The 27,514-nt window shown below is 40.1% G+C and overlaps 2 protein-coding genes across 2 annotated transcripts in view; both read right to left on the bottom strand.

The window, feature by feature from the left end:
• Positions 1-7,261, bottom strand: part of fmnl3 (formin-like 3) — a 48,951-nt gene extending 41,690 nt beyond the window's left edge. Inside the window, exon 1 of the mRNA XM_083894791.1 lies at positions 6,820-7,261. Coding sequence (XP_083750917.1) covers positions 6,820-6,933 — 114 coding nt within the window. The 5' untranslated portion in view covers positions 6,934-7,261. The remainder of the gene's footprint in view (positions 1-6,819) is intronic.
• A 1,401-nt stretch (positions 7,262-8,662) lies between these two features.
• On the bottom strand, positions 8,663-25,723 carry esyt1a (extended synaptotagmin-like protein 1a). The gene is made up of 31 exons (XM_083894486.1): positions 25,232-25,723; positions 24,405-24,446; positions 22,104-22,238; positions 21,927-22,000; positions 21,755-21,827; positions 21,586-21,675; positions 21,443-21,498; positions 20,451-20,571; positions 20,163-20,339; positions 19,575-19,657; positions 19,374-19,422; positions 19,060-19,149; positions 17,303-17,398; positions 17,139-17,210; positions 16,971-17,057; positions 15,557-15,706; positions 14,502-14,684; positions 14,248-14,424; positions 14,073-14,155; positions 13,904-13,952; positions 13,722-13,811; positions 12,967-13,062; positions 12,790-12,861; positions 12,614-12,700; positions 11,818-11,964; positions 11,564-11,694; positions 10,445-10,534; positions 10,210-10,341; positions 10,005-10,110; positions 9,856-9,905; positions 8,663-9,759 (listed from the first exon to the last, which is right to left on the bottom strand). The coding sequence occupies exons 1-31, from the start codon at positions 25,559-25,561 to the stop codon at positions 9,732-9,734; spliced, it is 3,246 nt and encodes a 1,081-aa protein (XP_083750612.1). The 5' UTR covers positions 25,562-25,723; the 3' UTR covers positions 8,663-9,731.
• Positions 25,724-27,514: the final 1,791 nt, after the last annotated feature.

Genomic DNA, 27,514 nt, shown 5'->3' with positions numbered 1-27,514 from the left:
AAATAAAAGTAGAGAATTAAATGAACTTCCGGAAGGATTTATCTCCTCGCGGGAGGCTTGTGATGTGGTGGGAAAAGAGTGATATTCACATAACGAGGAACTAAAACCAAAACCAAAAGGAAATCAACACTTGTAGAACTCACATGAATCATGACACCAGTCCCATGTCTTAAAGAAATCCCCTCAGTTTCCCAATAATGTAATTCAGTTGAAAAGTCACAGTGAAAATGCAGAAGAAGGTAAAAAATAAAACTACTGTATGCCGTATGTGGGAGGTCAGGGTATAAAGGGCAAAAAATAGCAGAAGTAGCATCTAAATGTGGCAGTGTGACACATTGGCTTACACCAGCTTACAGCAGGTCCTCTGAGTATCCATAGAGAAAGAGGGGAAAAGGCCACAAAAGGCACCAGGGGATAAGGAGGCCCCCTTCTAAAACAACACCGACTGACAGAGTCCCCATTGTACTGAGGAGGAAACCACTTCTCCATCCTTCAGCCATGTTGGGGCTGCGTAAGAGCAGCATGCATGCAAAAGTCCCACTGTCACGCTCAAGTGCACACACACACACATGCACATACCAAAGAAAAAACAAAACAGCTGACATATGCATATAAATGTCAAACATAGGATGAACGCATTCACACATTGTAAACACACATCTTACTTTTCTTACTGGCATGGTTTGACATTTTTAGAAATGTGCTTGGCTAAATAACGCTATTGGAGATGGAGATGGCAGAGAAAAGCATGCGTGATAATCATTACCTTTAGCACTAGGATTGTACATAGCCAGCTGTTTCCATCACTATCCAGAATTATTGCTGCGCTAAGCTGTTCAGCTGCTGGCTAAAATGTCATTTTTATAAGTAGATGAGTCTATCATTTATCTTTATCATTTTGAACAGAAAACAACAAGCACAATAAAACATCTCAGACACGATTCATGTTGAATGTGAACTGAATTATATCTGCTCAGTCACGGTCCTTAACTTAACTTGACCTCTTTAAGTTACAAAAAAAGAAGCAGTAAAACTCTCCATAAAGCCCAGGCCAGATTGGGGGAATTGTAGCCTGAGGGCGGAGGGAGCCAGGTGGACAGCCTTGTGCTGAACCCCCCCTCCCCTCCCCTCCTCCCCTCCAGCAGGTTCTGCTACTTTAAAATCAAGTTAACTGTGTGCACTCAGCTCCCATAATCTGCCCCTCCCTCACCCCCTTTTCCTGGGCCACGGTAGTGGGTGGTTGAGCCAGAGAAGCACGACTCCTCCAACAGTAAGTGACGCACCAGACACATCTTCTCTTTATAGAAACGAGGAATGGCAACAATGATATGTGGGAAAGGGAGTTATATGAGACATAGTACGACGCACATAAATAAACCACCATTAAGCAAATTAAAATGATTTAGATTACATGTCTAATAAACACATTGCACATCTTGACTCCATTAGTTCCACTTGATTGGCAACGCTCAGACACAGCAGCTTTCCTTCAGACGTCAGTGATGTCAGACACTTGGAGTCACGTCGTCAGCACGTCTGATTTCATCAACACCGACTGCAACGCTGTAGTTCTCCCAACATTTGCTCCGACTTAATGGCGAGGCTTTTCGATTTGAATTTAAAAGATGCACTGGTGCATCTACACAGGATGCAACCCAACAAGATGTGGTGAGTCAAACTCAGACAAAGTCAGGAGGTGCAATCAAAGTGGTGAGAATGAGCCCATGCGACTCCTCGTAACAGCTCTTAAAATATGTGCGCGCTGCTTAAAAACGCTGGTAAAGTCATTACAACCATGAACAGTGGCACGCTGCCAGGTGAAAGGGAATTTTCCCTCTCTGTGTTCTCCTGTGGCCTCAGCCTTAGACGAGACCGCAGGAATCCAGTAGTGGATTGGTGCATGGCTTCTTTGAAAGAAGATCCCAGTCTAGACGTACACCTTTGAAAAAAAGCCTCTCTCACACACACAAATCTCACATCATTTTCATCAGGACACAGTAATAAGGAGAGGATTATTTTATAGGCCGGACCCACGAGAAATGGAAAGGTGGGAGATACTTTGAATGGGAATCACAAAGCCAGTGAACAACAATTAGGCTGACGTCAGGAGAATGCAACCAGCAACCAAGACGCCGTTTAATAGACTCCTATGTTGTGCATTTCCTTTTGTCTACCTGTGAGGTCTAGGTAGATGTGACTCTTTGCTGTGCATCGGTATATAACAGCGTGCATGAACACAGTTCTTCTTGTAGCGCAAACCAACCACAGCGACCAATGGCTTCGATGTAATTTCCTCTGTAAAAAAACGAAGAGAGGAAACTGCCAGGCAACTGTTTTCCAACCACAAAAGACAGAGCTGAGGCTGCCTCTGACAATGGTGGACGATGAAAAAAAAAAAGACGAGAAGGAGCGACGCAACGACTTAAGCACATGCCGCCGGTTCGCGATGACCCCGAGCGTTTTATTAGCAGACCGCATGAAGTAAGACTTCGACGGCCTTCAGCCGTCTACAGTAGAGCGGTCCTGTTTAAGTCATTACGCCGCAGCTATGGCTACACTGCATGGTGAAGGCTGCAGCACCTATGACATCATCACGGGCTGCTGTAATTCCAGTGGGACGTCTGTAAGCAATGTCTGAGAGAAAGAGAGCGAGACAGACAGACAGAGATTAGGGTTGTGTATTGGCAAGAATGATGAATATTACTATTCTGCGACTGCTCCTCCACCAAAGAGTCTATTTTAAGAAAAACTCAGTTCATACATAGTAAACAGCTTTCTTTTGTCTGGTGAGTGAGTGAAAGGAGGGGGACAGACTCAGATGTTTGAACGCCTGGTGCCAACGAGCCGTCTGTCCAAGGCTTAAATACAACCTTGAACGTGCTTGAAATAATTGGCACCGTTATCACACCGTGAATGAAATATCACCATCTTTTCATTCAGTTTCTCATCATGAAGTAGGAAACACATCGATCCAGAGGTGGAAAATGTCCCATAACAAATATCCACTTATAGAGAGTGTTTTATTGGACAAGATTGTCTGGATTGGACAAGATCGTCTGGATTCACCGCTTACGAATCCAGACGTTTAGCAGCGTGAGAGGATGCAGAGTAAAGTCAGACTATTTTGGTCCTGTAGGATAGCGTGGACAGATGTATAGCCACTGCCAGACACCAAAGCCGTGTCTTCCTGGACAGATCCAACCACAAAGACAGAGGCTTCTCATGTACCGTTATCTCACAACAAGGGCCGAGCAGGGCAGACATGAGGACCAACGCTTGATAAAAAAAAAAAAAAATACGAGTGTGTTTTTCTTTCCCACAGAGTAAAGGAAATCTGGAGCTAGAGTTAGAGCGAGACTGAAAAATTTTTTCCCAGTCGGGCTTTCGACTGACATGTCGAGTCTGCTGCCTTTTGCATAGGAATCATCTGCTGTGCATGGCCGAGCATAATAACAGGGATTGATGTTATGTTGAAGGGCAAACAAATGCAGACTGCTGCAGTCTCCAGGAGCGGCGAGTGTTGACGTAAAAAATTATTCTCAGTCTTTCTTTGAGGAGAACATGATGGCTGCTGTCGTCACGTGGAAAAAACCTTACATTTAACATAAACTTCCTTATTTTTATCCAGCAGCAGGGAGACACATGTGAGTAAAAGAGACTTGAGCTGTCACAACGCCTGTTAATATACATAATAAAGTACAGTGTGTAATTGTTGTAAATGGCTGAGAGTTAGCACAGCAGTGAGCAGGCAGGCGATGAAAGGCTTCTTGCTGTGCTGGTCTCTTCATATGATGCTGATACTTCTGGCAAGCAAAATAATGGCTTTATTACAGAAACACTGAAGGTCCAACAAATGACGGAAGAATGAGACCCGAGCACGGCTGCAAAGATCTCATCTCTTTAATGTCTGATACTGTAATTAAGGCCTTAAACAGCTGAAGATCAAGGCCGGGTGTGGTTATGTGGAAATGTGGAGTCAGGAGCAACAAAATAAGCACCTGTGAGACGGCACCCGCGCACTACTGTTTAACCAAAAAAATTAAATAAATAAAGAGACGAGTCATCTGTTGTTTTAATAAAAAGTCTGGTTTATATTATATTATAGAGCAAATGTTACTGAGCTTTCTGTCTGAACACGCAATGATATTTTTACCATTTACATAAAGCAATGAATAAATAAAACCATTTCAATAAATATACATATAGCTAATCATCTATTTAAATGTAGATTGTGGGTTAAGGTGAGGACCCACAATGAATTCAGTGTAGCACACGCAAATATTCCAAATGATCACATTTATAAGAAGATTAAAAGTGTGCCATTTAAATGTCGTTAAATGGGTTCAGTGCAAAACCTCGCGTGATGACAGTGACTCTGTTAAACCACAACTATTGCTTTAAATACTTTAGATTTGTTTAGACTAAACAAGAAAAACAAGTTTTTGAGCAGGTGAGAATTAGCTTCTGACATTTAACTGGCTTACTGATCTCTTCATCCGCACAAAACAAGGAAAAAGTTTCCTTTTAAGACACAAGATTTCACACCTCCACCGGGTAAAATCCACATTATTTAATACTATTTATGACTGAAAATGATGCCTGGAAAAGTGAGTTTGGAACGTTCAGAAGTAATGAGCAGTTATGGTTGAGCACACCTCAATATCTCAGTAACTGTGAGTTATATCCAGGTATTATTCACATTCACTGGAATTCCTGCTTCCTTTGAGATGACAGACTGAAGCAGCCACCGTGAATGGAGTTGAGCTTTATTTCAAGTGGAGCCTCACATTTTCTGTAAAACATTTGTAAAAAAAAAAAAAAAAATCCCATCTCGTGGTGAACAAATGAAGCGTCCCTTTGACGTAGCATGACAGAGTCTCCTCACTGTGTTGATGGACAGTGAAAGTGGGTGTTGACTGTGTCTACTTACTATTACTAAGTGCTCAGACAGCTCAACTCCAGCCTGATACTGTGTGTGTGTGTGTGTGTGTGTGTGTGTGTGTGTGTGTGTGTGTGTGTGTGTGTGTGTGTGTGTGTGTGTGTGTGTGTGTGTGTGTGTGTGTGATGGCAGGAAGAGGTGGGTGTTTAAGAAGAAGAGGGGGGGGGCACTCTCTTTCCCTCTTTCTCTCTCTTTCTCCATCTCTCTCTCTCTTTCTTTGGGTGTGGGAGTATTTGGGGGAATTCAGAAAATGTTGTTTTCAGATGGTTTTCAGCCTACAGCCACATTGAAAAAACACCAAAAACAAAACAATGCCAGACAGAGTCAGTGATGTGAGTAACTGGCGGAGCGACAGTGTCGCCTTTCCCTTCTGTCTGTGTAGAACTAACTGTAAGGATACTTATAGACGTAATAGATTCACAAGCCCCTTAACTTAAGCTCTAACCCAGTGTTGTAAAGCGACAAAGTACAAATGATACGTTTATGTACAAAAATTCACATATCTGTACATTACTTTGGTCCAGATTTGAATGAATGGTGATGAAAACAGGAAAATAAAAGATTAGCAATATACAAGATCAACTGCTTAGATGACGCATCACACATGCTCCATACCCACTAGAAAGTTCGACTACTTTGTTATTTGCATTTCTGACAACTTTTTACTCCACTACATTTTCTCCAACTATCTTTGTTGCTCGTTACTGCCGAATAAAACCAGAAGAAGAAGAAGAGTTGATAATGGCCTGTATTTATATAGAGCTTTTCTAGTCTTGATGAGCTGCTTTATGATATAGTTTTTGCACATTCACACATCTTTCGTACTCATTCACTCGCTGCAACGAGTGCCTTGCTCAAGGACAGTGATATAGACGAGCAGAGCTAGGAAGTGAACCCACAGCCTTGCAACCGAAAGACAACACTTTGCTTAACTTCTAAAACTTAAAGGTGCCATATGTAAGAATGTGCTACTACATTCAAATTCAAAATACCGAGGTCTTTTAGGTTTCGTTTTCTGACGTAACTGATAACCCGGTTGCTCGGCAGCTGAGACTCTACTGACTGCAATGATTGGTAGACGGTGGTAGGTGGCGCCACATGCCAAAACATGATTTCAAAACATCAACATGATTTGCAGAAAAATATTTTTTTAATGCAAATATTTTGTCTGTACTGTTGTTGTTGGTGAGTTCAGTTTGTGATATGAACATTATTCCTGAGTCTCTGTGACATATTAGGAGGATTTTTATGGCCAGTTGCTTTAGATTTATTACATGATGCACCTTTAAGTACATTTTATATCAGAAAATGACTTTTGATACTTAAGTGCAGTAAATTGGCATATACGAAGATTGAGATTAAGAATAAGATTTTTACTTAAGTAATATTATAACAAACAAAAAGTGACTTCAACTTCTACCAAAGTCATTTTCTGGTACTTTTACTCAAGTATCCCAAGTATGTGGGGGGGGGGGGGCATTCAAATATTAAAATGATGTCCTCACAAGAAGGGTTGTTTTTTGTATTTTTTGAGGCCAAAATGTGTCCTCACAACATCACACACGCACAGGTACAGTCTACACACAGCATGTCGTGCTTAGTGTTGACTTCTTCTCTGACTTAAGAGGAGACAAAAGAACCGCAGGAGAGAGACAGAGAGAGAGAGAGAGAGAGAGAGAGAGAGAGAGAGAGAGAGAGACATAGGCGGCACAGCTTCATTTAAAGCAGCAGCTCATTATGGACATTAAAGTGTCAACACACGCACTTTTAGCTGAAAACACGCGCGCACACACACACAAGGTGGATGTTTGAGTGTCAGCACAATTCTGAATAAATAAATAAACAAAGTGTGGATGATACAAACATAAGTAGAGACTCACCAAAACAATGGCAAACTTCTCCTCCAGCTCGGTGGGCTCAGGCATGGGCACCTTCAGAGGCATGATGTGATGCTTCATCTCCGACTGTCCATCCACACTCTCCATATTCCCCATTTTCTCCCCAGCTCTACGGACTCTCCCTCTAACTTCAAACTCACTTCAACGATAACAAGGATAAGCCCGACGAGCAACAACATAAAAACAAAATTAAAAAAAAACAACAACAACAAAGTATTCCAACAATGTCATCAACGGATGAACGCGAGTCGTAATCCACGTCTCCTCGCAGAGATAAAAAGCTGACAGCGCAGTCGTCTCCTATTACTGCCCCCCAAAAGTGCCATTTACAGTGTAATTCCACCCGTCCTGCCTTCAAAAACCTTGATTTTAAAAGTGATGGAAGTTCAGCTGCTTTCTCCTCCGACGAGTATTTTCAGATGTTTCATGCCGATCCATGTCCATGTCCCTGCCTCAGATAACTTCCAGTCCCACTGACTCTCAGCTGCTGCTCCACTTTCTTGGCCACGACGTGTTTCCATTCATTATTGTTGTGTGATCCTGATTAAAGCTCTTTGCGCTGTTGCTCCTCTCAGAGGGAACCTCCCCCCCCCCCTCCTGGCCACGCCCACTGCCCAGACGCGTCAACGCTGTTGGCTCAGATACCTGTCAATCAAGGACTCCCGTCCCCCGCCCTTCACATCTGTAGGCAGTGAACCCCCGGCCAGCTGGACGGGAAAGTAAGGCTCTGTCAGCGCTCTATCGCCACCTGGTGGAAATATTTATAATAATGATAATAATGAGAAGAAGTTTAAAAGATACTTCCCAGTCTTATAGAAAGTACCTAAAATACTGGATACTGACGTAAAAGTACAAGCATCTTACCAGAAAATGACTTTGGTAGAAGTTGAAGTCACTTTTCAAAAATAATAATACTTTAGTGAAAGTCATCATTTACTGTACTTAAGTATCAAAAGTATTTACAGTACAATTTTTTTTTTTTTAAAGTGAGGAGTAAGGATATAGCAATGGTAGCTCAGTGTTGACCATTACCAACTCTTCTTCTACTGACTCTATTTGGTAGTAACAAAGATAGTTTAAAAGTACGTTCCTAGAAACATACTTAACAAAGTACAAATATGTGAATGTTGTACTTAAGTACAGTAATAATAATAATAATAATAATAATAATAATGCATTATATTTGAAGGCGCCTTTCAAGACACTCAAGGTCGCCGACAGTAGTAAAGTATTTGTACTTTGTTACATTACAACACTGTTCGTTCCACTATAGAGTAAATGAAGTATTCTAATATACAGTATAGAATGTAAAGAGTCTGTCTAATAAATAATAATATTTATTATCATCATTATTATATTCAGCAGTGTCTTCCTATTGGCCATGACACTCTTAGAAATAAAAGGGCTAAGTAGAACCATATAAGGTTCTTCGGCTTGTCCTCATAGGAGAATCCTTTATGGTTGCAGGTAGAACCTTTAAAAAAGGTTTCACCTGGAACCATTATTACCAAGGTTACCAAGAACCCCTTTAAAAGCCTCTATTTAGGAAAGGGGCTTTAAAGGGTTCTCTGGGTCAAAATGGTTCTTACTGGAACCATTAGTGTTACCAAGAACCCTTGAAAAACACTTTTTTCAGGGAAAGGGATTTCAGAAGTTAATGGTTCCAGGTAGAACTTCAGCCCTTGGAGAAGAACACGTTTGGAACCCTTATTTCTAAGATTGTATACAGTACCAGACAGATATGTAATGTGTTACTATGGTCCTGTTTTTTTGTTATTTTACACAAAATGAAGCCACACATCCGTTGGATCCATGAGAGTGCAAACTTTAATCTATATTTCCAGAAGCTACAAGAAGATCCGTCGAAATTATGTCAAAGCACAGCAGTCGTTTTCTGCCCCTCTGATATCTTAAAACAATATTTTCCGTGTCGTTTGCCACAAATCAGCGTCTGAACCTTTGTGGCAACACAACAGTGGTGGTACACGGGTGCCGTTTCACTGCTGCTGCTGCAGTATTTTTCTCTCTTCTCACAAGAATTTAGCTCAAAAAGTAAAATACTAACATCAGCCTGTTGCACATAGAAACTACAACTGCCCACAAACACGTACAAACACAAAGAAGCACCAGCGATGTGTTTTTTAGAATCTACAAAGGTGTTTCTCTTCATAAAAGCACAGTGATAAAGACTCGGCTTACAGACCTCTGTTTCCAGTGGTTATGTGAGGGTCTAAGGTTTGTCAATAATACTTTGATTTATAAAAGTAACTTTCATAAAGCTCTGGTTGAAACATACAAAACTTCATTTCGAACATAATTCATAAACACTGACAAACAGCACAGTTCTGTAATACTTAAGGCAATGATAAAAACATATATTATTAAAGTAATCTTGGGACATTTTTTTTTTTCTTTTGAAGAGTTTACAAAATAAAATTTAAAAGAATTTCTTTCAGTTGTGTCGGACGCTGCGAATCTTTAAAACCTTGTCATAGCTCAGGGTGTTCAACCACAGCATGAGCCCTTTTATAAATAAAATTCAAAGGTGACTTGTTCATGCTTGTCAACATATATAAACTTGGTAGGTTGTGCAACACAGTTGCTTCATTATCAAATATCTATTCAGCCAAAATACTCTAGTGAAGAATCTGTCAGAGACAGTGCATACATGTAGCACAGTTAACACTTCATGGGTGATACGCGAAATGTAAATAGTGGTGGACTGTGTTTCTGTGAAGCACATAAGTCATCTTTTTTTCTTCTTCTTCTTCTTCTTCTTCTTCAGTGATGATGGAAGTTTTCACTTAAGCTGAATATACAAACACACAAGTCACTAATCACAGAAGCAACACTAATTGCTATATATATATATATCTTATCAGGCGTTGATTCTTCTAGTTGGTCTCTGCTACCAAGTCGTACCTAAACAACAGAAATGACACAGTTAGTTGTTATTAAATAAATATGATCGTGTAGAACAGTATTTGAACATATAATGTTGCCAGGTTGAACTATTACCATTGTGTGACACCCGTCTTAAGGTCTATTTGGTCCAAGTCCAGCTGAAACTGAGAATAACAAGAAGACAAAGACAGTAACTGATTAAAAAGCAAGACTTTAATGTGTGCAATTGTGTATTTTAAAGGGTGAATGATGATGATATGAACCTTGCCAATAAGCTCCCTCTCTCTGCTCATGAACGAGACACTGTTCTTCACAGAGAGGTCCAGTCTTTTCTGTGTGGACTCCTCAAGAGACATATCAAAGTCAAACCTACGGAAAACAGGGAGATAAAAACAAAATGGGGAAAGGTTAATCAGTATCCTTCCATTGTCTCTCCATCACCACAAGTGTCTTGTGTGTTTGTCTTGCCTTTCGTTGAACTCTGGGTTGAGGTCTCTCTTCTTAGTGGCAGTTCTCCTCTTGGTTGTGCCTTTTTTGTCAGGAAGCAGGACGAAGGAAACATAAGGGTCTGCACCATCCTTGGAGCAGGAAGTCAGGGATCTGTGAGCACATAATCATATTAACACATGAAGGCTGCTCAAGGTAAAAAACATAAATAAAAATAAAATGTGATGCTAAAACTACAGTAATATCATGAGGAGACCTGCAGGAGTAAACAGTGATGAAAAGCCTGCTCTCCTCTGTGGAGTAGCCCAAGGTGAGCTTCACCTGGCCTGCAGAGTTGACATTTTCACTGGCCCTAAACACACAAAAGAGCATATTATTTTTGATTTGCATACATAAGCAACACAACAACAACAACAGGCCAAGGAAAAAAAACATTACAAAATCTGTTTTGAAGAAGGAAATATACTAAAGAAAAAGGAAAGAAACCATCATTTCTTTACAGAAGAGGCAGCGACTACACAACGGGTCATCGGTCCTGTGTGTGTGTGTGTGTGTGTGTTCTTGTACTTGCGCCATACTGAGGACCAGTGAGGGTTTTTAACCAACAAAGTGAGGACATTTTTACGGAGTGAGGACATTTTGGTCGGTCCTCACTTTGTTTTCATTGAAATCACTTCCTTAGGTTGCTATAACATGCTATACTCTGTCCAAAAAAAAAAAAAATTCTAATTTTGGACGACATAGTATATAGTATAACTTTTTTTGTCAAATTTTGGACCAAACATTTTGCGTCATATTTTTTTCAAATTTTGGACCAAACATTTTGGGTCCAATTTTTTTTCTTCAAATTTTGGACCAAAATTTTTGCATCAATTTTTTTTTCAAATTTTCGACCAAACATTTTGGGTCCACAATTTTTTTTTTCAAATTTTGGACCAAAAATTTTGCATACATTTTTTTTTCAAATTTTGGACCAAACATTTTGGGTCCATTTTTTTTTCAAATTTTCGACCAAACATTTTGGGTCCAATTTTTTTTTTTCAAATTTTGGACCAAAAATTTTGCATAATTTTTTTTTTCAAATTTTGGACCAAAAATTTTGGGTCAATTTTTTTTTTCAAATTTTGGATGACAGTATAGTATGACGTTTTTGTCAAATTTTGGGTCAAATTTTTTTTCAAATTTTGGACCAAACATTTTGGGTCTACTTATATTATAAGTAGATATTTGTAATTGTGTTGATTTATAAAGTGAAAATGCTGGTCCTCACTTTGTCAGCTCTTTTACCCGGTCCTCAGTATGCAGCAAGTACAAGAATGTGTGTGTGTGTGTGTGTGTGTGTGTGCGCGTGTGTGTGTGCGCGTGTGTGACTCACATGGCGAAGCCGCTTCTGTGTCTGAGGTCAAGATGGGAAGGAACCCATCTGGGGATGATTTCCTCTCCGCCACCATCAACACCCGCATCACCTGGATCCCTGCGACACACCGCCAGCTGAGTGTCCAGGACCTGGAAATCATTGCCCAAGCCGTTGGCTATAATCTGGTGTGTTTACTCCAACTCCAGCTAAACATTAAATATAATCTAGACAGTTTATTTTATCATGCTTGAAAATCAACTCATCGTCAGCACCTTGAATGTGACCTTCAGCAGGATCTGACTCTCGGGGAGAACTCCATCTAAACTGAGCCAGCGGTCCAGCACCAAGCCCGGCTCAGCCAGAACCGCTCTGAGAGGAAGAGTCAGGGAGCCGAGGCTCTGGCCCCAGCTGTGGGAGAGCTAGACACACACACACACACACACACACACACACACACACACACACACATACTGTATAAGACTCCTGTCTTAAAATGATAAGCGAGTAAATAAGCGAGTAAACATTTTTCACATCTTTTTTTACCTGCCTCACTTCCACACATCCACTTGCTTTTATGGTGTATGTTTTGATACTTTATCTTTCTTTCAGATAACATTTTTATGAATGTTATGGTTTTTTTTTCTGTTAATACATATATATGTATAGATACATATATATAGATACATATACATATATATATATATATTAAATCTTAGGTCTATCACAGTGGTAACAGTGTGGTAATAAGGAGATGATATTAGAATAACACCATGTTACTCAAAATGTTAGAGCATTACCATGTTATTAGTTAAAATGAATCCTACCTTATGTCCCACACAGAAGTAGTATGGCATTACCATAATATCACTTCCCTATTACACAAGTTTACACACACACACACACACAAGTTTCGTTCATGTACGTTAAACTTGGCACCAGATGACCTGATTTTGAAGTTTTTGGGGTCACCTTTTAGCCCCTTCCACTTCCAATTTTCGACGCACATTCCCCCAAACCACTTTCAGATGTACATTTTACATTTTGGGGCACGGGAAAGCCCACTCTCACCTTAACAACCAGTGTTTCATCTCTGGGATCACGAACCAAAAAATGGAAGGCTTCATCCCATCGAGGAGAAGTGGATCGCTCGCAAACCTTACAAAAAAAAAAGAGCCGACACAAACAATGTTCCCGTGTTTTTGCTGCATTCACGAGCTCAGTGTGAACGCTGTGAATGATCCTACCTTGGTTTTATGTGAAACACCTTTGAGGATAATCTCAGCCCCAGCTTTTGGCTCCTTCCCACTTTTCTTCAACTGTTATAGCACACAATGAAAAAACAATGAAATCGACAACGTCCTACAAAAACAATCACTGCGAACAAGAAATAAAAGCCCAGGGACTCATAGATGTGAGCTCACCGGCAGACCGTGGGCACGCTCCACATACACGAACAGCACAGCTGCTGACGGCACAACCTTGTTCTGGTACGACTGCTGTGACTGGTACTGCAAGATCTGTAGGAAACAGGAAATGATGCAACACAGACGGAAAACATCGACAAAAAGCATCTGCACGTGTTGCTTTATGAGCGTGAATCACTTTCACAACCCTCGCTGCATAAGTGGTGGCTCTTTCCTTTTCAACATTGCAAGTAAACAAGGGTGAGCACTGTTTGTAAGGTTTTAATCCTGCTGTAATCATTCCTACTCTCCTCTCCTCTCTGCTGGCCTCGCGGCAGCCCATCATCACATAACATATACAATACTCCTTCTGTGCAAAAATGCTGAAGTTCTGCTGACGTTAATATGAGGTTAGACAAACCGAGCGGGTGTCTTATTACTACTGATGTGTCCCCGCCACAAACCTCCATAGGGAAAGTATACGCTCACGGAGGAAAGTCCATCCGAGCACAAGTAGTTATTTTGGTGAACTCAGTCCACCAAAACCTCCAAATAACTACACTTACAATAAAAACACATCTCTCAAGAGTACGAGAACTTCTTCATTCTTCTCCCCTTAAAAAGACACGTCACATTCAATCCTACCAACCATCTCATATTCTGGTTTATGCCATTTTAAAAATCCCTTCAGGAAGGACTTTAGCAAAAATGCGCGCCTGGTAGAAATCACAGATTATCTGTATTTTCTGGAAATGTCTGATAAAATATCCAACCTGCTCCAGTCTGGGTAGGTCAGAGACTCTGGGCAGCCACTCCAGCAGCAGGTGAACTCGGCCCGACTTCACATCATTTAATGTGTACCACTGAAACACAGCAATGTTAATGTGTTTAAGTATGATTAGACTTAATCATTTAATTATATGCTGAGATTATTTCAATGATGTGTCACACACACCGTATCGATGAATTGTGCACTGATGATATCTCGCAGGCTCAGCTTAAACCTGTAAAGACATAACTCATGAACTAATAACTCATATTCTTATTTAGTTTGCAATATATATATATAAAAAAAACATGTAGATGGCAGCTGTGAAAATTGTGTTTTTAATGCTGTCACAAACCGTCCGAGGAAGTCATCTTGATCAATGTCCTTGTCAAACAACTCAAACTGGATCTCCTGACCAGGAAGCTGTGTCAAAATCACCTAAATCATAACAAAGGAAAAATGACAGATTACATCAAATCCAAGACCTGATCATTTACATCAGATAACAGCAAAAACAAACAACTTATTACCTCGTAGAGCTCGTTCCAGATGGGATTGAGGTTCTCTTTGATGGTGTGGCTGCGGAACGTGATCCCTGCCACACGGATCTTGACATAGGGGTCACTCTTTCCCTTCACCATGCCGCCCATGAAGTTGTCCTTGGCGATCAGGTTTTGGGCCTCGACCAAATGAATGCGCAGCACTCCCTGAGAGGATGAGGAACGTTACACGGGTGCATGTTTTTAGAGGCTGAGTGCTGACCGCCACGGTAAGTATTCGTTACCTCAGTTGCAAACTCTGGGTCAGGCGTAGTGTGCTGTGGTCGTGCTGGTTGAGGTTTGCCTAACCCACCGGGTCCCATGGGGTTCAGTTCTGATGTAATTCCACCCTGACCCAATCCAGATCCAGAGGAAGAGGGCCGAGGAGACGGAGTTGTGGGCGTGGCATCGTCACTTAGCCACAAAACCTAGTGGGAGGCAAAAAAAAGAGCTAAGATTTCGACCAGTTTCATGGAGAGAGCGGATAACATTCAGTTTGTTTCTGGTACTAAGAATCATTTTTATTTCAGGATAAACAGAGAAGAGAAAGTTCAGGTTTCTCTGTTAGAATTTTGGGTAACACTTAAGATTAGGGTAGTAAACTAGGTGCTTACTAACGTGCATATAAGTAGCATGCTAGCCCTTTATTAGTAAATATTAAAGGTGCCATATGTAAGAATGTGGCCAAAAACGGTTACTACATTCAAATTCAAAATACCGATGTCTTTTAGGTATCGTTTTCTGATGTAACTGGCAACCCGTGGTTGCTCACAGCTGAGACTCTACTGACTGCAATGACTGGTAGACGGCGGTAGGTGGCGCCACATGCCAAAACATGATTTCAAAACATAAACATGATTTGCAGTCTGCAAAATATTTTTTTTAATGCAAATATTTTGTCTGTACTGTTGTTGTTGGTGAGTTCAGTTTGTTATATGAATATTATTCCTGAGACTCTGTGACATATTAGGAGGATGTTATGGCCAGTTGCTTTAGATTTATTACATAATGCACCTTTAAACACGTCATGTAGGAAAAATCTTAATTAATGTCATAATAGAGGTAGAATAAGGTGTTAATATGTGCTTATTGATTAAGCACATATTAATATTGATACTAATAAAGGGCTAGCATGCTACTTAAATATGTTAGTAAGCACCTGTGTTCCCTAATCTAAAGTGTTACCAAATGTTCTGAAAAGAACCAGAAAGACTCGTCGATGACACACACACACAGACTTCAGCTGGGCTTAATTACTGTCTACACGGCCGACACGGAGGTCGACCTGTTAAATACCGACCCTCAGCACAACTTTGATGTAGATGCGGCTGCCTAATCCAGCATTCTCCAGCTGGAACCACTGGTCCATTGTGAGATCGGGAGTAGCCAGAATGCGGGTCAGAGGGATGGTCAGATTTCCCAGGGACAGAGTACGATCATCGTCTTTGACCTGATTGAAAATTCAAATTGAGTTACAATGAAAACCAGCGAAAAAAAGGTAAAACTCATGAATGGAAAGGACGACAAATTGAGTTAAAAAAAAAACAAAGAAAAAAAGAGGAACGTACAAAACAAAACTGTGATTTACAGAGAAATAACAGGGACTTATTTCATTAAGAAGAAAAAAAAATGTATTTTAAAGCTTTACCGTGAAATCAAACATGGGAGACTAAATACTAATGGATGATATACACAGGAGATAAAAGAAGGTAAAAGAGAAATTAAAAAGTAGTAGTATTTTAGTAGTGACAGATTAAATGTAACGATTTGGATAAGTGAATCAGTAGCTAAAAATAAATGAGATAAGCAGAGCAGCATAAAATTAAATATAAGGTTAAAAAGGTGAACTGTCCAGGGTGTGACCCCACCTATCGCCCTATGTCAGCTGAAATAGGCACATCACCCCCGCGACCCTCTGGTGGAGGATAAAGCAGTAGATAATGGATGGATGGATAGTTAAAAAGGTGGGTCTTAATTTATCTATTTATTTATTTATTTAAATATTACATTCTCCGCTGCCCTCAGGTCTTCAGGGAGGCCGTTCCAAAGACAAGGACCATGATAACAGAACGTTTTTGTTCTTACTTTGGGTGTAATTAAAAGACTGGCTACCTGAAGAGCTTTAAAAACAAATAAAAATAATCTTGAAATCTATTCTAAAAGAAACAGGAAAACAGTTTTAATGTCTTTAAAATGTAACATTCTCTTTCTGGTCCTGGTCAGCGAACATGCAGCTGAGGTTTGAAGTAGCTGTAGCTGAGCTTTGTTCTTCTAAGAGCATTACAGTAATCCAGTCTAAAAGCATGGATTAGTGCCTCTGTGTTGGCCAGAGAGAGAGAGAGAAACTGTCTCACTTTGGCAATGTTTTTCAGATGATAAAAAGCAGCTGTGGTTAAAAAATGTTTCTATAAATAATATATATATATATATGTATATATAGTGTGCTTCAAAATCTGAATCTTAAATGACTTGTTTGGCTAGATTTAGTGCTAGTGACTTAACTTTACAACTAGTTCCCCCATCTATAGTTTTATGTCTAAAATGCAGTTAAAAAAGGACATCAATTGGTCCCCAGGAGACGTACGCCATGCCTCCCGATGACTTTACCGAGAGGTAACATGTAGATGTTAAAAAGACTGGGACCTAAAATCGAACCTTGGGGGAACACCACAGTTTAATATACAACAAATATCCTTGTTTGTCTCATTACTTACTTGAACTTCAATGTCTTGTTTGCGAGGATCTTGAATGAAGAAGGTAAACGCTTCCTCCCACACAGGACTGTTGGTCCCATAACAAGTCTGCAGACGAAAGGGAAACATGTTGATCATGTTTGCTTTGATTTGAAACACAAATAATAAAGAATTTGGTTGAATTCTTACCTTGCTCTCTTTAGTCGTATCCTGAATGGAAATTTGCACTATTGGACTGGGGTCCTTGTTACCTTTTCTCATCTACAGCACATGAAACGCATCAATGTGGTTAACAAATCCAAAAAAAGTAAGATTACACCACATCACAGCAGGTCAAACAGCTGTTCTCTTACAGGAAGACTGTGTGCTTGGTCGAGATAGATGACTAAGATGGCAGCAGATGGAGGATCCGCTGTCTTACTGGTCAGGTTCTGGTTCTTCTGAATCACCTGAAACAGATGGAGGCAAAAACTCAAAACAGTACCCACTGACAACCTAACTATTTCAATTACTTGTAATCGTTTATTGGGTCAAAATGTGTTTCATTCCATCTGTGTGACAGATTTTGTGTTATATTTTATGATGCGTTTGTGTTATTTTATGTTGTCAGTCTGTGCCTCTCTGGTGATTATCACTTTTGTGATTTTCAATCGTAAGGTTTTTCTGATTGAATAAAACAACAATAAATAACGGAAAAAAAAAAAAAAAAATTTGACTGTTGTGAAATTTAAATGAAATTTAAGATTTATTTTAAAAATTAACAACACTGTAAAAAAGAAAAAGTTGAGAAATCTCAACATTTCAAGGTAACTTACTGCAATCAATTTTTGAGTTAAAAGCACAGGACAAAAGATCTCGAGTTCTTAAAAAGTTTCATCAACTAATATTATTTTGTTAGACAAACGTGTAAGTTTGAGTTGTGCGAACTCAAAATTCAAAATTAGATTTATTTTTATTTAATTTTTAAATTATCTGAAAAAGATTAGTTCACCAAACTGTTTGATGGAACTTTTAAAAAACTTGAGATCTTTTATTGGGCTGAAAACCTTGAAATTTTCTCAACTTTTTCTTTTTTACAGTGAAACAAAACACAAATAAATCCAACTGAAACGTTGAAATAGAAATGACACTAATGTATTTTCCATCTAATATTACTGTCTTCCACCTGACAATCCGAAAACCGTGAGTCTCCTCACCTCTAGTGTCTCACGTCGACTACTGTGTGCCTTAAAAACTCATTGGCTGCCAGTGACTTGATTTGCAGTCAATTCGACCACTGGTCAAAATGGCTGGCAGTGAATGAGTTTTAAAAGCGCAGGCAAATACTAATGATACAATGCAATGTCACTGCAGAATATCACACACCTATCAGTAAACATGAATCAGGAAGTGTAACTAACACAAATTATGAAATTACTACTACTAATAATAATGCAAATAATTACTCAAAACATCAAAATTCTTCCCAGTCAACAAATCATGAAGTCAATATCATTGCAAATATATGAAATAGGCTTATGGTGCCTACAGAAAATAAAGGCGTATATTGCTGTTTCCTGTCTGTCTGGTGTTTTAATATGACAAAGACAAAAATACCACATAAGTAATAATTATTGAAAAGATAACATGGCGTTACAGTGTACAAATAAATTAATTCCCTGATAAAACAAGAGCTGATGTAATTCTGTTACAATCAAAGTAACCTTCTATGATCCCTCCTCCTCCAGTTAATCACTACTCCCTTCCTTGCTTCTTCACACCTAAGTTTACGATGTCTCCTCCGGGATGGACTCTCCCACTCTTTGTGTCTCTTCACCTTGTACTCCTCAGGACAAACACAAACTCCCCTCTTCCAGAACAACAGATCATAACTTACCACAAGTGCCCACATCAATCCATCCCGAGCACCACATAAAATATCACAGATCTCTCTCTTTCTTCTTTGCCTATTTGCCCACTGACGCTTCTCTGCTGCCCGACTGTGCTTGTAAAATCATCTGCAGATGCTTTAATTAAAGTCTACACAAAGACGAAATTGTTGCGTCATCTCGTCAAAACTGCCACCGCACCACAGATCTCCTGAGTTACTACGTATTAGCAGCAGACTAACCTCACTCAGTCTGTCAGCAGAGGACAGCAGAGAGAGCCATTCCAGTCGGAGGTGCACGCTGCCAGATGGGACGTCCTTCAGAGTGAACCACTGTGTAGAAAAACGGGAGGCGTGTCAAACACACATTTTTTTTTATTTTCTCTGAGCCCGGACAGGATGCCAGGATTACAGACGTGGGATCACGAGGAGGCACTAGGGATCTGTGGAGTCACATGCTACCAGGGAAACTGCAGTCTGACTTTAATATTTTACATTATCCTGGACAATAATAACACTTAACACGATTTTTATTGAGCATAACTAGTGCCACTTACATCATCTACAACCCGGGCCTTTTTCACAATGTCGAAATCCACCTTTACCCTGAAAGAGAGGCAGAGAGAGCCATAAATCAAAGAGACCAGAGAATCAAAATAAAGAAAAAAAATAATCATGGCTCCCAGTGCGTCAAGAGCAGAAATGAAAGTGACATGAAAAGCACACAGAGACCAGGTAAATGAGAATGAATAAGCTACCTCCCCAGGAAGTCATCCTGGTCTGGGTCTTTGTCAAATACTTCCACTTCCAACTCCTGACCAGGTACTTCATGGACAATCACCTGACACACACAAATACACAATACATACAACAAATGTACAAATATAGATACACACACACACAGACACACAACACAAGAACACAATGGCATGCATACAGAACCACAAGGACAAGAACTTTTTACTTGTGTGCTCAGACAATTTAAAAAACTTTTCTATAAAGTACATTCACTAAGAAGACAAATGTGACCTTGAGAAAACAGTTTTCGCAAGAACTGCTTATCTCAGAGACAGTAGCTTCCTGTCAGCAGACACGCAGATAAAATCTGCGCCCACAAAAACTGTTTATCTCAAATTGCCAAGTGAAATATTTACTTCTAATGACACAGCGCACTTCCCGTGGAAGCAAAGACACCAATACCAAAGCTATAACTTTGTGCACACACACTGGTGGGGGAAGTGCAGCTCTTTAAATTCAGTAAAAAGCTCCAATACGATAACTCTGTTTGTCTGTTTTTAACCTCGGCTTCAGCTCCACGCTCGTCTCAACCCCAGGTCCCCTCTCACCTCGTACATCTCCCTCCACTGGGGGTTCAGGTTGCTGTCTACGTGATGAGACGTGAAGATCTGGGTTCCTACGCGCAAAACGGCGTACGGATCCGATTTCCCGTCAATTAAGCCTTTGATGACTGTGTCCTTAGCAGTCAGGTCCTCAGCCTCCAGCAGATGGATACGCACGACTCCCTAGCATGTGCACAGAAAAACACACAGACAAACTGAAAATGTCAAATCGTGTTTTGTTTTTTTTGTTTTTTTTTAACACAGTGTGAATTTTGCTGTTTGACTGTTTGTTACCCTTGGGAGAGGAGAGCGGAGCTGCGCCACGTGTAGGTCAGTCACCAGGGGAATAGTGAGGCGATTGGGGAGCACCAGGTGAGAGGCTATGGCGTCCATTATCATAGTGTCCGACATGGCACTGCAAATGAATGTGAGATTGATGTTTGCAGAAAAAAAAAAAGACTACTGCTACATACTAATGTGCAAATAGTATATTTAGGGTCATAGGAACAGAAACAACAGGAAGCACCTATAGGGGATAAAGATAAGACATTTCTCTGAGAAATAAAGTGTCGCTCAAAGTGTTACCAGAGATAAGTGAGGTGTCAACTTCACCTCTGTGTGATATTTTTGAAAGGACATTAAAAAGCCCCAGGCTTTTTTCAAAATGTCTTTTCTAAAAGAGCCAGAAATGCTGGACTTCTATTAACCCTTAGCGCTCACGCGGCATGGATTTGGACCGCAGGTGTTCTCTTGGTATGTTGTTGCATTTTTGTCTTCTTATGTGTGATTGAGTCAAAGTAATGATTCATTTCTCCTTTCTATTGTTGAATAAAAAAAACCAACCAAGTGATCTTTGAACTGTGACGTATTTTTAATTTTCCAAGTTTACATTTTAAGTACTTTTTGCTCAGATGTGTTTATATAGTTGGTGAAATTGGAAAAACATATATAATAATGTCATCAGATTGCCTAGGTTGTGCTGAAATAAAGGATATAAGTCACTCCATATTGCACATTTGTATAGCCTCTGTATATACGTTTTAACATGGTAATGGGAAAAAATGCTCTGTGTTGTAAGGGTTAAGTATTTAGTGCATGAGGACAGTTCATGCAGGATTAACTTTAAATGTTGGTGGTAATGAAGGTGCATCAGCAGAAGTGAGACTCTCTGCTGTGTTTAATGGCTTTGACTATGGTGGTCAGGAATCAACTACTCCAGGCTGGTAAATTAAAAAAAGCAGAAATGGAGGATAAACCTGTGATTGTGCTCTATCACATCAACTCACTTCAGCCCAGGAATATCCAGCAGGTTGGTCAGCCCAGTCCAGTTGATGTCCAGTTTCTACACGTGTGGAACATACAATAATGAATAATTTCCTTTAGACATAAATGCAGCTTAAAGAATAAAAAATAATAGAGAAAAACTCACAGGCCTGCGAATGAAGAACATAGTGATGGCTCCGACAAGAGGCACATCTCCGATCAGAGGCTCGAGGATCACGCGCAGCTTCCCGTGGAGCTACGAAGACAAAGTTCAACATTAAGATTCTGATTTCAGACCAGCAACAACAACAACAACAACAACACATTTCTTATACTTGGATTCCTTTCACTCCCGCTTTGCAGAAGTACTTCTTGATTTCAACATTGATCTCGACATCGCCGGCATAGCTGCAAGAGAAGAGCAGCGACAAAGTCAGGAGATAGACGTGTCGTTTAACCCAGTGAAACTTGTGATTTCTGTGTCATAACTTAGTCACGATGCTTTACCTCAGGTATAAATCCAACATCACTTGTCTGTTGTCGTGTTCAGTGTGAGCCTTTACACCAACCACCTTCAAAGCCTGTGAACACAGCAGCTGCTTTTTTAAAACAAAGCAAACACGGCCTCGATCGTGGGACATTTACAGAATAGATTGCCGCTTTTAGGGCAGACCATCATCATACCTTGTCTCCTATGTTGACCTTGGTGAAGCTGAGTGTCTGCAAATGGATACTGGACGCACGGATGGCAGGAGCTATCGTTCCCACCAGCAGCTTCTCCAGATACTGACCGATGAAGGGCCAAGCCTGCTGCAGGATCTACATGACAGGATACATCACCACTGTTTACCTTACACTGAGGCTACATGAAACAATAGACATGAAATGGTAGAAAACACTTCACTATCATTTGTACAGAAGCTGTTCGCAAATGTTTTTTCTTCAAAAAAAAAAAAAAAAAGATGAAAAAGCAGAACACTGAACACAAGACAACAAAATAAGAATTGACAGAGAGGGAAATTGCATGAGCTTTATCAAAGCCTCACCACAGAGAGCCTTGTGGCTGACACGTGTTTCCTGGACGGTTTGAGAAAAACATCTGATAGAAGATTTGAATTTGTTTGAGTATGTATTTGTATACAACCAAAAAAGAAAGAAAGAGAAAGAACAACAACAGCTCAATCAAGTGAATAAATCTTTTACTGTCTTTCCAATATGATATTCAGCATCTATGGCAAAAAGTCACTGTGTCAAATGTGAGTAAAAGCAGTGTTGTGATGTAACAAAGTACAAACATAACATATCTGTACTTTATTTATATAAACTTTTACTTTTAATCCACTACATTTCCTCTGACTTTGTTACTCGTTACTACCAAGTAAAATCAGAAGAAGAAGAGTGATTCACACACCTTTCAATATTTGATGCCCATTCACATACTTACTCAAGGACACATAGACTAGCAGAGTCGGGAATTGAACCCACAACCTTCCAGCTGAAAGACAACCATGGCTCAATCCTAACTCCTTTTTTTTAATATATATATACTTTTACTTCTAAAACTTAAGTACATTTTATGTCAGAAAATTAGTCTTGATACTTAAGTACAGTAAATGTCTTTACTTAAGTAATATTAAATATTAAAAAGTTACCACTGCTACTACGACTAAAGTCATTTTCTGGATACTTTTACTCAACTTTCCCTTTTAGGTACAAGATAACAACATTCTGTATAAGATATTTAAAAAAACAGCTATGTAATTAAGCACAAAGCACAAATAATCAGGGGGGAAAAGCAAAACAAGTGTAATTTAGTAAATATTTTGTCATACTCAAAGCTGTGATATCCGTACAGATATCAGACACAAAGAAGTGATACTGAGCCTCATTATTTTACAATGGTTCAGGTGAACTGAGTCTGTATGTAAGTGTTATTTTTCTCCACGCAGCGTCACACCTGTGTTAGCTTCAGCATCTCAGTGTGAGGTTTAAGAGTTGAGGCAAGCAATCCAGACATTGTTTACCAATGTCTGGATTCGTAAACAATCCAGACAGTCCCCTGACCTCCACCTCCACCTCCACCTCCACCTCCAGCAGTCATGAGACTGAGCGAGCTCATTAACTCCATCTACATCTATTTGGGCTCCTGCACATTATTTATGACACAGTTATGGACATGCACAAGTTAAGTGCAGGTTCTAACATCCATTAATTCCTGCTGTTATCAGCTTTATTTCTCTGCAGCTTCTCACTTCTGTGGTTGAAGACATTTTTTTAAGACTGATAATAAGGCTGAAAGTAAAAGAGGCTGAGCAGCTGAGTCACATGTCAGGAAAAACCTACAGCAGAGGAATAAGCCCAGCAAATTGCAATCCCACAATATGGGCGTCTGTCATCGAGTTCATAACAGTTTTTTTGTCCAGAAGGGCATTTTGCATCATTAGTATTCACATCCACGCGTCTCTCATGTGAATGTGAGGTTATTGTTCCGCCAAAGAGATGATAGTATGATATGAGCCGCTCTCTCTCTCTCTCTCTCTCTTTCTCTCGTCGTAATTACACTGGTAGATTATCTGATGTGATGGAGAGGCTGCAGAGGTATAGGTGGGGTCACTTCAAGCTCACACACAAGTGTATTTCATCTTCGTATTTAAATGTGAGCCACTACACGACTGTTGGGAGCAACTCCAACATCTTAATTTCAAATCATCTGTACATCTTACTGCTTGTTTTGTTGTTTTTACAAGGTTCAGCCATATAAAGTAGAGCACTCTTGACTCTTTAAAGATCCAGCGTGTAAGATTCTGTTGGCGCATTCATAGATAGATAGATAGATAGATAGATAGATAGATAGATAGATAGATAGATAGATAGATAGATAGATAGATAGATAGATCCAGCTGCACACTGGACCTTTAACTGTAAGCCGCGTCAAACAGAAATCTAAGTTACAAACATACAGCTGCAGACAGTGCACACACGTACCTTATTCACCCACTCGACCTTTTCCACGTCAGGAAAGTTGACCTGCGGACGAGTCACACGGGTAAAGGCATGAACACAAATATGACACACGGTCATGTAAAATCGCGTCCAACCATGACAAGAGTAAGTAAAATACTTTAGTGTGTTTTCATGGGCGTGTGGAATACACAGCAGTGTGGACGTATACTTTGGTTTCAAACAGGAGAATATACTACACGTACTTTTCTAGTCAGATTGATTTGGTAACTTCAGGGCACCAACAAGCACAAGACCTTAAGACTTGGTACGAGGTCAATCTTCTAAAAGCACACATTCTTTCTACATTCTCTTTAGCTCTCTCTCTCCAGATATGGTGGCATTGCCTCTGCTCTGAAGGATGTTCATGAGTCATCGGGTTCTAGGACCAAAACCGGCAGTGTAATGAAAAAGGAGAAGGGAAACCAACACAGAGAATCGCTCCTGTTCTTAGATAAACTGTCATTTCAGCATTTATTTTTCTGCGTACAGTATAACAGTCTCATCCACACACCGTGAAGAGCTCACCCTTCACGTGAATACACAGTCACTGAGACTGAGAGACAGAGACCTGCATGCATCATGCACACATCCATTTCATGTATTCTTTTCTTTGTGTGCCAGTGTATTCACGCTATGTGAGCAAACAGCCCTAACAGTAAATAACACGCCGCCGTCATGAAAAAGCAGTTTGAGATGCAGCTTTAAAGAGAAAACCTGACAGCTGTGACAGATGTGACAGGTGTGACATGGTGACTGTCCACATACTGCAGAGTGCTCAGTGTCAGTGTGGTCATGCTGCAGGTCCTTACCCAGGGAGGCAGATCCCTCTTCGCCCTGAAAACCTTCTCCGTGGTGAACTCCTTCTCGTTCTCCAGGAGATACATGGCAGATTTGAGCCTGGCCATTTTCTCCAGTCGACTGTGTGTCCAGCCCATGTAGATCATCAGGGCCAACAGGACCACGCTGATGCTGAAGCCATAGTACCCGGCCAGGTAGACGGGCAGGAGCGCGCCCAGGCATTTTCCAAACGACCACAGCACGTTGACAGCGCGTTCACCGGGGAGCTGGTGGTCCCCTGAGGCCGGGGGTGCCACCGCTGTGCCCGCGCTCATGCCTCGCTGTGCAGCCGCGGTTGACATCGCAAATATCCGCTTGATATCACCGAGTTCGACCTGGCCTCCTTCTTCTGTTTCCCCCTCTCTCTGCTTCTGTGGCGGAGTGAGCGCCTCTCACGACTCACCACCGATTCACGGAGGACACCATCGCCGATAAACTTTCGATCGATTAAATCATGATCTCGCGGGCTGTCTTCGCCGTCCTCCTCAACCCACAAGGGACTAATCCGTTCTTCATGAGAAGCTTCTTCTCTCGCAGGAGACACGCAGAGACGGAGAGCAAGGGGGGGCGGGGGGGGGGCGGGGCTCTGCTGGAAAACCCTCCTTCACATGAAATCCTGCAGAAACAGAAACATCACTAACTTGTGGCGTCTTGCACAGACTCGGGCTGAGCGTGTTCCACCGAGCCCAATGTATGTATGTCCAGAGGCCACGTTCTAATATGTCACCATCACGGAAAATTGTGCAACCTCTAATGCGCCAAAATAACCGTGAATAAAATAAGGCACGGACTCTGCTCAAGCCGTTATCTTTAATCGTTCTGTGTGCGCAAGCGCCAATGACCACTGCGGAGACTGTGAAAGCGCCACCAGGCAGGTGTCACGTGTGGAAGGCCATGTCAATAACAGAAGATAAAAAAAAAGGATCGTTAAAAAACACACCAAAATAGTCAAAATTGTGACATTAATATATACATATATATATATATATATATATATATGTATGTACATATGTACATATGTGTATATATATATACATATATATATATAATTATGGGATAAAGAGACATAACCATGAGATACATACATACATTTTGATAACTGTAAGATAAAAAGGTACATATTTATATGATTATGAGCTAAGATGACATAATTATGAGAAATAAGTCCCTAATTGTTAGAATAAAGTCAGAATTATGGCACAACTGTGTCATAAAAGTCACATGACACATGAGATAAAGTCATAATTGGGAGATTTAAAAAGACAAGACCATGAGATACAAAGTCATAATTATGATATCAAAGCCATAACTGTGAGGAAAAAAAGTTAAAAAAAAAAAATAATAATTTCAAAAAGTCATTGATTGTGAGATCTAAAGACATACATAAGATAACATGCTGCCATTATGAGAAATTAATCCATAATTGTGAGTATAAAAGTCCTAATTTATGACACAAGTGTGGCATAAACAAGTCACATACATTTGTGACATATAAAGAACAATAAAGATTGAGATAAATGTTGTGATTATGAGATAAAAACCCATAACTGTGAAATTTAAAAAGTCGTAACTGAGGTTTAGTTACGTTAGTAACTGTGACATTAAAAAAAAAAGTCATAATTATGGGACAAAAAGCATGACCATACATCCATCCATCCATCCATTATCTACCGCTTTTCCTCCACCAGAGGGTCACGGGGGGTGCTGTGCCAATCTCAGCAGACATTGGGCGATAGGCGGGGTACACCCTGGACAGTTCATGACCATACATACAAATGATATCAAAGCCATAACTCGGAGAAAAAAAGTAAAATGCTGTAATTGTGAGAATGTATAATTTGGATGTACACTGTAAAAAAAAAAAAGTAGAGAAAACTCAAAATGTCAAGGCAACTTGATGCACCCAATTTTTAAGTTTACAGTCCAACAAAAGATTGTGAGTTTTTAAAAAGTTCCATCAACTAAAATTATTTTGTTAGACAAACTTGTAAGTTAGAGCTGTGCCAACTCAAAATTCAATTCTCTTTTCAGACAGTCTTTACAAATTAATCTTGTTCAGAAAATGTAAAAAAAATATTTAAAAAAAATAAAATTTTGACTTTTGAGTTGGCACAACTCTGGCTGTAAACTCAAAAATTGATTGCAGCAAGTTCCCTTGAAATTTTGAGTTTTCTTTTTTACACTGCACGTCTTATAAAACATGACCTTTTTCTCACAACTATGAATTTATTTCATCATTTCAGCTTTGCCTCTCA

Source organism: Microchirus variegatus (genome assembly GCF_963457635.1).
Source record: "Microchirus variegatus genome assembly, chromosome: 9".
Classification (NCBI taxonomy): domain Eukaryota; kingdom Metazoa; phylum Chordata; class Actinopteri; order Pleuronectiformes; family Soleidae; genus Microchirus; species Microchirus variegatus.
This window is presented reverse-complemented; position numbering and strand designations above follow the sequence as displayed.

Bases quoted from the DNA above. Each gene is read 5' to 3' on its own strand.
- esyt1a (XM_083894486.1), bottom strand. From the start codon at position 25,561: ATGTCAACCGCGGCTGCACAGCGAGGCATGAGCGCGGGCACAGCGGTG. The intron at 17,058-17,138 runs GTAAGAATTCAA...TTTCGTCTGCAG, and splicing joins ATACGACTAAAGAGAGCAAG to ACTTGTTATGGGACCAACAG. The intron at 9,906-10,004 runs GTTCATATCATC...TGTTATTCTCAG, and splicing joins AGAGGGAGCTTATTGGCAAG to TTTCAGCTGGACTTGGACCA.